The sequence below is a fragment of the Rissa tridactyla genome, chromosome 13 (genome assembly GCF_028500815.1).
Source record: "Rissa tridactyla isolate bRisTri1 chromosome 13, bRisTri1.patW.cur.20221130, whole genome shotgun sequence".
In the NCBI taxonomy this organism is placed as follows: domain Eukaryota; kingdom Metazoa; phylum Chordata; class Aves; order Charadriiformes; family Laridae; genus Rissa; species Rissa tridactyla.
In genome coordinates, this window is record NC_071478.1 from 13,197,376 (window position 1) to 13,208,638 (window position 11,263).

Here is an 11,263-nt window from a genome sequence, read left to right on the forward strand (position 1 = left end):
CCCCTCTCCGGCTGTTGTGGCGCCCCCAGGCGGGCAGCCGCGGCGAGCACTGTCAGAGCGATTATCTACAGCAGCACCGACCTTGCTTACGGCCTTGGCCCAGGCATTCATTAGTTTATAATTTATGTGGCAGGGCCCAGCGGGGGCAGCCCCATGGATCTCAGCACGCCTTAGCCCATGGCTGCTGGAGAGCTGGCTGCGTTATGCCTTCCCCTGGCTGTAAGGTGTCCCGGAGGAGCCCGAGGGTACCTACGCGCTTTACAGCCCTTGTGGGGTTACGCAGAGAAGTAATCTGTGTATTATTCCATACAACAAACCAGCCTGGAAGCTGCTGTCTGCGAATGTGGACGATGCAGGACCATCGGGTCCACCTGGCATCGGTCAGCACAAAACCCTGTCATCGGGGCAATTTCTCCTAGGGCAGCCGCTGCCGAAATTTAACAGCACACTGGCTGTGCTTTGTGACATCCACCCCAGGGATGCCAGGGGGAGCTTTAAAGAAACTGAAAACATTTGTATCTTTCTCTTTCCTTGCTGTCTGTTTCATTGGGACCCCTCCAGCTGTGGAGAGGCTCAGCCTTTACCCTCTCCAACTCCGTCCTCCTCCCAGCCCCTCTTCGGTCTGTTCTCTTCTTCCTTCCTCTCCAGCTTTGGCTTAAGCTGCTGCCTGCTATTTTTTTTTTACTTCCCCCCCCCCCCATACCCAAGAATGTGGTATGGTTCACAGTCATTTATCACTGTTCTTCCCGCTCCCACTGCTTTTTGGGTTGTCTCTTAAGTGGTTGAATTAGAATCATAGAATCATCTAAGCTGGAAGGGACCTCAAGATTGCCAAGTCCAACCATCAACCTAACACTGCCCAAACCACCACTAAACCATGTCCCTCAGCACCACGTCTGCCCAGCTTTTAAGTACCTCCAGGGATGGAGATTCTACCACTTCCTTGGGCAGCCTGTTCCAGTGCTTTACAACCGTTTCGGTGAAGAAATTTTTCCTAATATCCATCCTAAACCTCCCCTGGCACAACTTCAAGCCATTTCCTCTTGTCCCAGTGCCTGTTCCTTGGGAAATGAACCCCCCCGGCTACCCCCTCCTTTCAGGGGGCTATAGAGAGCGAGAAGGTCTCCCCTCAGCCTCCTTTTCTCCAGGCTGAACCCCCCCAGCTCCCTCAGCCGCTCCTCACAGGACTTGTGCTCCAGACCCCGCACCAGCTCTGCTGCCCTTCTCTGGACACGCTCCAGCCCCTCAACGTCTTTCTTGTGGTGAGGGGCCCAAACCTGGACGCAGCCCTCGAGGTGGGGCCTCACCAGTGGAGAGTACAGGGGGACGATCACTGCCCCAGCCCTGCTGGCCACACTGTTCCTGATACAGGCCAGGATGCTGCTGGCCTTCTTGGCCACCTGGGCTCATATTTAGCCATCAGTCGATCAACACCCCTGGGTCCTTTTCCACCAGGCAGCTCTCCAGCCACTCCTCCCCAAGCCTGTGCTGCTGGGCAGCGTTGTTGTGACCCCAGTGCAGGACCTGGCACTTGGCCTTGTTGAACCTCACACCACTGGCCCATGGATCCAGCCTGTCCAGATTCCTCTGTAGACATAGACGGATCCAGAATTATGCAAGAACCTCTGGGTGAAGGGGGGAGAAGCTTACTACCTTCACTGAGTTTTGCCCTCAGGAAACACCATCCTCCTTGTATTAAACCTTCCCGATCCTTGGACTGTACCCGAGCCCGGTGCCTGGCTCCCGGGGCAGAGAAACCCCCTGCGGGCCGCTCTGAGGGGGCTGCCCGCCCAAGATGGCGGGCGGGGTCGGGGGGCGCCCAAGATGGCGGGTGCCCAACATGGCGGGTCGGGGGCTGATACACGATCCCCTTCTCGGGCCCCGGCGAGCGGGTAGGGGAAAGCAGGCGGGACGGTCCGGGACAGCCCGCCCTCCCCTGCCCGCTCGCCGGGGCGGAGGACAGGCAGCGCCGCCTCCCCGACGCGGGAGGCTATGGTGGCGGCGGCGGCACGGGGCTATCGGCTCCCCGGCGCGACGCTGCCAGCCCGGTTCTTCCTCGCCCTTTGCGTCTGGAGGCTGGTGCTGCGCCGGGAGGCGGCAGGTTAGCGGGGGGCTGAGGGGACAGGAGCGGCGACTGTGCGTGGGCGACTGTTAGAGCCGGTCCCTCAGTCCACCGTGCTCCTGAGGGGAGCTCCCCTGTGGGGCAGGCGCTGAGGGGGCTGGTAGAAGGGGATCTCCAAAAAGAGTTCCCCTAACAAGTACCCCAGAGGGTTGATAAATATCAAACTTATATTGGGTTATAAGGGTGATCGCTCTCTACAACTTACCACTCTCTAAAACTGCCTGAAAGGAGGTTGTAGTGAGGTGGGGGTCGGTCTCTTCTCCCAAGTAACAGGCAGTAGAACAAGAGGAAACAGCCTCAAGATGCGCCAGGGGAGGTTTCACATGGATATTAGGAAAAATTTCTTCACCAGAAGGGTTGTCAAGCATTGGAATAGGCTGCCCAGGAAAGCGATAGAATCCCCATCCCTGGAGATGGGGTAGATGTGGTGCTGGGGGACATGGTTTATTGGTGGTTTGGGCAGCGTTAGGTTGATGGTTGGACTTGACGATCTTAAAGGTCGCTTCCAACCTACACAGTCCTGTGATTCTGTATCAGATGTCCAGGTCTTTGCTGACAGAATAGGGCTTTACCAGTTCCCTATTTCCCTAACACTGTTCTTTCTGCTTTGCAGGAGCAGAGGAAGTGGTCTTTGGGAAGGTTGGAGGAAGCATCCTCCTCTCATGCCGAAATGTCTCCAAAGAAGCAACCGAGGTGGTCTGGTTTCAAGGGGACCCACTCTCTTTCCCCCCACTCTTCTCCTCGAGGGTCGCCTTCCCCCCAGAAACATCTGTTTCTCCCTGGCAGACAACAGCTCTTTGCGCATCACAGAGCTGCGTGTGCAGGACGAAGACAACTACACTTGGAAGGAAGTGCTGAACGAGACGGACCGTGAGCCTCCTGCTTGGTCCCTGTTGACTGTCACTCCGAGTTGCGTTTCCCTGGGGCTGTGGGACGCAGGTCAGGGACCAAGATAGGGAAACCAGGAAGCCTTTCAAGGGGAGTGATGGCAAAACCAAGCACTTGCAGGGGTTCCAGCCCTGAGATGCTGAGCTCTGTGACTTGGAAATGTTTGTGACCATGTGCTGTTCTTGCTGGTAGATCCACCGCACTCAACCCCAAAGTGCTGGGCTGAGACCTCCTCATCGGGGCTGATGCTGCAGCTGTTTTGCAGCTGGCCTGGGGGGGTACCCCCACCCCACCCTGCACAGGGGAGAAGGGGGACATGATCCGGAGGACTCAAGCTGGGTCATCAGCTCCACGAGCTCCTCAGACATCCATGTGGAAATGCTGAACAGCTCCTACCTCTCCCACCGCAAAGTGTTCGAGTGTGTCGGGAGCCATGTTGTCAAGTGGGGAGGAGCACTGTGGAGGTGAGTGGGTTGACTTGCCTACCTTATTAACTATTAATGAGCCTGCTAATGGTGAGGCAGACAGTTACCCAGGTCATTCTCTTCAAGCCAGGCTTACGGGTGCTTACAGCAGGGGTAGATGCTAATGAGGCAGTATGGCAGGGCTTGGCTCGTGCAGAGGTGACTGCACAAAGCACAGAAGTGCTGCAGCTGGGATCCATCATGGCATAGTTGCAGGTGAGTTCTGTTTTGGGTACATCTTCATCGGCCGACAAATTTCCCCACACCAAGCTTTTCACCTCTGCAAGCACTCACACCTGTGTGAAAGCGAGAGGTGGTTTTAGGGCCTTGCTCCGCTTGAGATGAGGTTTGTTAGGGCTGGGTTTACAGGAGAAGGGTTGTGCATGCCCCCAGGCCCCCTTGAAGCATCTAAGGGGTCTGACTGAAGTGGCTTTTGAAAACCTGAGCTGTATTTATCCTTTGAGGGTTGTCAGGGCTACACAAGAGCTCTGCTGATCTCAAGGAAGATCCCTGGGCTGCATTTCTCCTCTCTGCCATCTTCCCACTGGCTGCGCTCCGACCGTTCTTCCCTGGGGATATAAAGACAGGTATCAAAACAGGGACTGAGCAGTGTGAAAGCTGCTCAGAACACTCTTTGGAAGGCTGCTGAAGTCTTGTGAGTGAGACAAATGCCAAACCCACAGCGTACAAGTCCCAGACTCCTGTCTGACTTCCTTCTGTTAGTGATTATTAATCAGTCAGATGGCTGATTGCTTTTTATGCTAAACTCCTCATTCTCTCCTTGACTTTTTCTTTTTTTTTTTTTCCCTTGGGCTGTTCAGAAATACATTCACTGGAATCAGAGCCCCCAGAGACCTGCTTTGTGGGTGACAATGTGACCTTGACGCGCTGTGTGACTGAGAGCACCCTGGCAGCGAGGATCACCTGGCTGCAGGACATCACCCAGCCGAAGGTGGAGATCCAACCCAGAGGGAGGTACCTCATCGCCCAGGAGGGCAATGTGTCCTGGCTCACTGTCCAGAACTGCTCCCAGGGCACCGACGGCGGCTGTTAACGTCTGCAAGGCACAGAACCCTGTGGGGCTGAGGGAGTAGTTCATCTGCCTGATGGTGAAGCGTGAGTGGGGCTACTTGGGGTTGCTGCGGCAGGGAGTGAGGAGGACTTGGGGATACAGTTATGGGGGCTATTGACGAGAATTCAAGGGATTCCATTTGCCACTAAGAGCCCTCTTTGCCCATTGGTGCTTTCCATGCTCCGCAGCAAGTGTAGATGGAGGACTGGCTCCCTTCATCCCGGGGTGAAAAGACCTGATTCCCCTCACCTTGGCATAGTGGGCCTGAGTGAGGAGCACCCTTCGTCCCTCCCGTAGGTTGTGGGCGCAGAGGAGCACCTCCAAGGCTCAAGCTGGTCAGGGTGCAATGGGCAAGGGTTGATTTACTTTCACTAAATGCTTGTGGGCACAGAAATAATGGCCTTGCTGTGGTGTTTTCTATGCCAATGAAGCACGAGTGCCTGAAACTCTCGCCCTAGTGCTGGTGGGACTGTTGCAATGATGGGAAATGGGAGCTGAGACAGCACCGAGACCTGCTGTGTTGCTTGCATTGAGATTTCCTCATCCATCCGTGATCTGGTGACAAGCTGGCCTCCCATGCCTCCGCTTCTCTCCATAGAGCCGGTGAACATTGTTGGGGTCGTGGGTGCAGGGGTGGTCCTGTCCCTGCTGGCTATTCTCACCGTCACTGGGGTCATCTTGTACTGCAATCCCCTCCTGTGCCTGAGAGGTAGGAGCTCCCCTCTGCGCAAGCCAGGGAGGGGCTTGCGCCTTTATGCCTAACCTGCTTGTTCCCTTCTGGTGTGCTGGAATCAGCCACTGGTGATCACCCCAGCCCTTGGGTCTCATCCTGCTCCCGGTCAAAGCTCTGTCAGCCCTGGAGGCAGATGGGTTGGAAACACGAGGCCCTTCGCCAGCTGAGTGCTTCAGGCACCTTCCTCTTGCCTTCTCCAGGGAGCTGTACTGTGGTGGTCCGTCTCCCCTTTCCTTGTGATCTCTGACGCTCTCGTTGCATATGTGGGCAGGTCACCTCCACATCCATGCCTCTACACGTGGCTGCCAGAGACCCTCCTCCCGCAGGCAGAATTGGCAGGGGTTGTGCAGTAAAACCAGCAGCACGCTGCCCCGGGGACCGCTCTGGGGCCAGTTTCTAATGCTGTCTTTTCCCTTCCCTTCTCTCCCATTCAGGTGCTGTGTTCAGGTGGGTGTTGATTTTCCTCAGCCCAGTCCCGTGTGGCCTCACTAGTCCGTCTCCTGGCAGAGGTGATCTCGCTGTAGGGCAGGGATCCACCTCGGAGGCAGGAGCTGACACCAGCGCAAAGCTGTCCTTGGGCGGGAGCTGTGCCTCCCGCGGGAAGGGGATGGTGGGGAGCAGGAGGGTGGGGAGAGAGGGGAGCACTTGGCATCAGAGCAGGAGTGGCATCACTTTGGGATGTGCAGGGACGGTGCTGGCACCCATTTGTGTGGGAGGAGGCCGTGCAGGAGAGCTGGTCCTCAGTGCAGGTGAGCCCGGCAACTTCGAGAGTAAATAGAAATGGCAGTCTGCTGCCCTGGGTGGGTGTTTGCCCACGTCCTTCCCCCCTCAGGAGGGATGTCTGATAGGTGCACGTGAACGAGTGCCGCCTTGGAGTTCAGGCACACCAAGATTTCCTCTCCGTTTCCTGCTTGCCACGCTTCCTGACCCCTCTCCCTTCCCTTGCCCCTCTCGGTTCTGTTCCCACAGCTGTGGCGCTGCGGCATGGAAAGACTCTTTCCTGAGGGCCTCCATTTCCCCATCTGCATGGGAGGGGAGAATAACCCCACTTGGGAGGGGCTCATGCAGTTTAGGACATTAATATGTGTGAAATGGAGGGCTTTGGAAGACTAATGGGAAGCAGTGCAGGATGCTGTTGGTGGTGGTGCTGCCAGCAGGGTTGGAAACCAACTGTTCTTTGGACACGGTTAGTGCAGGGTTGGGAGAGTCCATCGAAAGGGGTCGTTTCGGTGTAGAGGGTTGTCAAGGACAGGGGAGGCGCAGGCTGGAGGGAGGGGGCAGGGCAGGCTGTCAGCCTTGCAGCCCACCTCCGTTTGCTCCGCTCTTCACAGGAATCGGGACTCGGGGGGGTGTCTTAGTGCTGGTGGACTCAGAAGAGGAGGATGAGGGGAAGGGGGAAGAGGAGACCACGAGCAGCTCCACCAAGCGCAAGGCAATGGCGCTGGTGAATGGGAATAGCATCCAGGCTGCTTACCTCAACTGCCTTACTGGGGTGAGCCCCGGTGCCTGCCACTGGCTGAGTTTTGGGGCAGGAGCTCATCTGTGGGTCTTCCAGGAGCAGCTGCCGGGGAGGGAGGGATTCCTGTTTGGCTTGTTGGCTCTGAGATGCTGCTTCTCTGTGCCCTGCGTAGGTGACGATGGCAAACAGCACAGCGGGGTCTCTCCGCAGGTAACAAGGGGAGAAGAGACGCGAGGCATACAGATTCCATCCCTTGGTGCAGAAGCACACGGAGCCCCGGCTGGACGCCCAGCCTCAAACATGTCCTCGTTGCCGTGTGGGTGAGCGCAGACCATTAGTGTCCCTCAGCGGGATGGTGCAGTCGGACCATCCCCACTTTTTCCTCCACTTGCCCCTTCCCCAGCTCTCCCTCCATCCTTCCCCAGCCTTGTTTCTCCATTTCTTCTCTCTTTTCGTCTTCCTCTTTGTCTCAGGTGTCCTTTCTTAACAAGGTGGCACCCAGTGCAGGCAAAGCTCAGGAAGTGGGTCCCAGTAGCCCGTTCATCTTGTCACCTGTGATGGACTCAAATACCAGTACAGGATTCTGTCCCTGTACTGGTCACCATCAGCGGTGCTGGGGTCGTGGGGAGTGTGATGGAGAAAGTTGCCACAGGGCCACAGTGGTCCCGGGATAATGGAACAAACAACCAGCGGATGGGCAGGTCATGGATGGTGCTGGCTCTCGGGAGGCTTAATTTTTTTTTTCGCTATAAATATTTTTTTCTCCAAGTCTGTCTGAAACGTTGCTGTGATGGCGTGACAGAGCAGGGTGGGATGGGGGTGGGACAGAGGTTGGAGGGGGGCGGAGGGCGCTGGGTGTGCCGGGGGGGAGCGAACTGCGTCGAGTGGGGAGTGAAAAGAGTGCGTGGAAGGTGATGGAGAAGTGAGTGCACAAGGGATCCAGGTGTGTGGAGGGTAATGGGGGGGGTGAGCACCCAGATGGGGGGAGTGGAGGGGACCTGGTGGCACATGGGAGAGATGAAGGGGACCCGAGGGCACATGGAGTGGGGGGGAGGCACTCCTGGGGCAGGCAGAGGGGAGCATCGGGGGTGAAGTGGTGGGGTCTGAGCCCTCCCTGGGGTGTGGGTAAGAATGGTGTGAGATGGAGGAGAGCTGAGGAGGTACCGGGGGACCAGAGCACGTGGTGGGACAGCAGTTGGGGACCAGTTGTGTGCGGTGGTCTCTGAATGGCCGTTTCTGAGGGGCTGGAGCGGGGTCCGAGCGCTGGCGGGGGGACTGGAGTGCGGTTAGAGGGCTGCCAGTGGGACTGACCTGCAGGCTGTCCCCGAGGAGCTTTGGTGCAGTCCCTGTGCCCAGCTCCCCCCGCCTCGCCGCGATGCTCAGGAAATCCCAGGGAGCTGCGGGAGCCTCCTGCTGCCCATGGCAACACTCTGGTGTTGTGCCGCCGCCATCTCTGCCGTCCTGCGTCCTGCTCCTCTGTGCTGGCCCCTCGGCGAGGAGGAGCCACCAGGCGACATGGCCTTCAACCTGGAGGAGTATTTGCGCACAGCTTTCCGCGACAAGCTGCGGCTGCAGTGAGTGAGACCCCCCCTCCCCGTCCTCCCCCCGGCTCCCGCCGCGGGTGCTGCTGGCTGGGGGCGAGCAAGGGCTCGGCAGCGGGGCCAGCACATCCTGCGTCCCCGGTCATCGCCCACCACGGGGTCCCCAGGGTGCCACTGCAGGGGGGGTGGTGGTGTCACTGGGGGGGTGTCACTGGGCGGGTGCTGGGTCCCCAGGCAGCGGGCTGTGGTGTGTCCCCAGCTGGGGCACCCAGGGAGGAGAGGGCACCCTGATCAGGGCTCTGTCTCCACCTGCACCCCATCCAGAGATGCCAGGACACTCGGGCGACCACGTGCTGCCCAACGCGCTCCTGGGTGGCTTCCACACAGGTCCCCCCCCCCGGGGAGCAGAGCAGGGGAGGTAGGGGGATTCTCTGGAGTCTAATCAGAAAGATGAGGTTGTGCCGTGACTTGTCCACCCCTGGGTGCTGCGGTGGGGCTGGGGCTCCCCAAGCGAGGGGAGAGCGGGCCAGGCCCCTTGTGCTGAGCCCCAGCCGGCACTGGTGGTCCCTGGGGGGGGTCCCGGCCATGCCACAGTGAGGGGTGCCCCTGCCTGTGTTCTCCCCACCGGGGCTTGATGACCTCCATGTGATCCACAGCGGGACGGTGCCGACGTGTGACGCTGCCACGCTGCTGCCTTCCACACGCCTGCTGCAGAAGAGGCGGGAGATGGCGGAGGTGGAGCGGGCACTGCAGAGCCAGCGGCAGGTAAGGGTGGCCCCCGGCCCCTCCATCTGCCCCCTCCCTGGGGGCTGCAGCGTGCTGGGGGAGATGAGCGGCCAGCGGGCATGTCCCCAGCTGGTGTCCGTCCCTGCCTCGGGTGCTCCAGCGTGGGACGATGCTCTCAGCACCCAGCGGTCCCGCAGGAGTTTCGGCAGAGGATGGAGCGCCTGGCGCAGCGCCGGCAGCAGCTGGGCCAGCGGGAAGAGGAGCTCCGGCATGTCGTCCTCAAATTCGATGCCTTCCTCAAGGTGCCGGGGAGGGGGCTGGGGTCGGGCTGGCCATCGGGGCCCGCGCTGACCCTGTCCCCACGCCGACCCTGTCCCCACGCCACAGGCTTCGGCAGCGAGGCAGGAGCGGGCGCTGCGGCGGGCAGGCGAGGCGCGGGCAGCAGGGCAGGGTGCCGAGACCACCCGCCTGCGCCGGGAGCTGGAGGGGCTGCTACAGCTCAGGGAGCGCCTGTCCCGGCACCTGCGGAGCCTCCGTGGCTTCGAGGACTACCTGCAGGGCGTGCTGGCCAGGATGGGGCAGGTGAGCGTGGGGGTCCCCATCCTGCGGTGACACCCATCCTGTGGTGACACACTGCACATCCCCAGACCCCTCGCAGGGGGTTCAGCCCTGTCCATGGCATCTGCCCTCCGCCCAACTCCTGCAGCCTCTCAGCCCGCTCCCGCTGCCCAGTTCCAGGACGTCCCAGCCATGCTGGCCCATTTTGGGGCGCTGGTGGAGACGCGGGCAACCCTGGCGCAGCAGGCAGAAGCCGGGCAGGAGCGGCTGGCCCACGGCCGGGCACTGCTCCAGCGGTACCAGGCGGAGGCCGGCAGCCAGCTCCTGCGCACCGAGGACGAGCTGACCCAGCTCCGCGCACGCCTGGAGGCTGCCCACCATGACGTGCTGCAGGAGGTAAGGAGGGACGTGGGGTGCCCAAGGGAGAGGGGCAGCAGTATGGACCCCAAGCCTGCTGCAGGGGGGAGATGCCCAACGTGGGGGTGGTGGGAAGCCGGGTGGCACCCCCTGGGCTGAGCTGGGGGTCCCCACGTGCCCAGAAACCGTCATCAGCAACTGGGGGGACACACAGATGCAAAGATGCTGGGAGGGCTGGAGCCCCTCTGCTGTGGGGACAGGCTGAGAGAGCTGGGGGGGTTCCGCCTGGAGAAGAGAAGGCTCCGGGGAGACCTTGGAGCCCCTTCCAGTCCCTAAAGGGGCTCCAGGAAAGCTGGGGAGGGACTCTGGATCAGGAAGTAGAACGTTAGGACAAGGGGGAACCATTTTAAACTGCAAGAGGGAAGATTTAGATGAGATATTGGGAAGAAATTTTTCACTCTGAGGGTGGTGAGCCCCTGGCCCAGGTTGCCCAGAGAAGCTGTGGCTTCCCCATCCCTGGAGGGGTTCAAGGCCAGGTTGGACGGGGCTTGGAGCAACCTGGGCTGGTGGGAGGTGTCCCTGCCCAGGGCAGGGGGGTTGGAATGAGATGATCTTTAAGGTCCCTTCCAACCTGAACCGTTTTATGATTCTATGATTCCTGGGTCCCCCATCCCAGCTGGGGGCATGCAGGGGACACAGGGCAGTGGCTGGGGGGGGACCTAGGGCTGTCACTGTCCCCCAGGAGTCCTGCTGGGCCCACATCCAGAGCGCGGTCACCCAGAAGACCCTGCTGCTGGGGCAGATCAAGCTGGCCGTGCTCAACCTCTTCCAGCTTGCCACCGCCCGGCTCAATGTCCCCGCAGATGTGGCCCTGGAGGACACTGAGGCCCAGCTGGACACGGTCAGTGCAGCCCTCTGTCGTGGGGCTGGGGGGACACATGAGGACATTCACATCCCAGGACGGCTGTGGCATCAGGCTCCCATCTCCGCAGGTGCTGCTCTGCATGCGGGACCTGGCTGCCATCTGTGCCGAGCTGCGCCCCAGGGAGCCGGGGCTGTGTCCCCAGGGCTTGCCTGCAGCCCCCAGCACCCACCCACTGCGCCAGGGGGGTGCCAGGGTGCCCCTGGGCCAGGAATAGCCCCCGGGCACCCCAGAGAGCGAGGCCGTGGGGGAAGGGGGAGCTGCCGCTCGCCTTCAGGCTGTCGGTATCTCAAAGTTGCCTCCTGCCAAAACACAACCCAGCTGTGGACCTGCAGCACCCCTTGTTTTAGGACTGCACCTGGGGGTGGCCCGAGGTGGAAGGAATTAGCCCAGGCACAACGCTCAGGGCAAGGACAACGAG

General features: G+C 60.2%; 2 protein-coding genes across 2 annotated transcripts; both read left to right on the forward strand.

Annotated features, from left to right (window-relative positions):
• The first annotated feature begins 1,989 nt into the window (after positions 1–1,989).
• Positions 1,990–7,473, forward strand: VSIG10 (V-set and immunoglobulin domain containing 10). Its single transcript, XM_054219790.1, is given in 11 exon segments — positions 1,990–2,101; positions 2,736–2,887; positions 2,890–2,998; positions 3,179–3,282; positions 3,284–3,474; positions 3,608–3,690; positions 4,296–4,525; positions 4,527–4,590; positions 5,145–5,255; positions 6,611–7,058; positions 7,212–7,473. Coding segments are annotated over 11 exon segments (1,686 nt in total). The 5' UTR covers positions 1,990–1,992; the 3' UTR covers positions 7,297–7,473.
• Positions 7,474–8,253: 780 nt separating this feature from the next.
• On the forward strand, positions 8,254–11,192 carry CFAP73 (cilia and flagella associated protein 73). Its single transcript, XM_054219791.1, has 7 exons — positions 8,254–8,309; positions 8,936–9,044; positions 9,203–9,307; positions 9,393–9,587; positions 9,738–9,959; positions 10,663–10,988; positions 11,138–11,192. Exons 1-7 carry the CDS (start codon positions 8,254–8,256, stop codon positions 11,190–11,192), a joined length of 1,068 nt encoding a protein of 355 aa, XP_054075766.1.
• The last annotated feature ends 71 nt before the right edge of the window (positions 11,193–11,263 follow it).

Excerpts from the sequence above, each read along its gene's own strand:
- CFAP73 (XM_054219791.1), top strand. The coding sequence starts at position 8,254 with ATGGCCTTCAACCTGGAGGAGTATTTGCGCACAGCTTTCCGCGACAAG. Across the intron at positions 9,045-9,202 it reads CACTGCAGAGCCAGCGGCAG|GAGTTTCGGCAGAGGATGGA; the intron begins GTAAGGGTGGCC and ends GCGGTCCCGCAG. Across the intron at positions 9,588-9,737 it reads TGCTGGCCAGGATGGGGCAG|TTCCAGGACGTCCCAGCCAT; the intron begins GTGAGCGTGGGG and ends CCCGCTGCCCAG.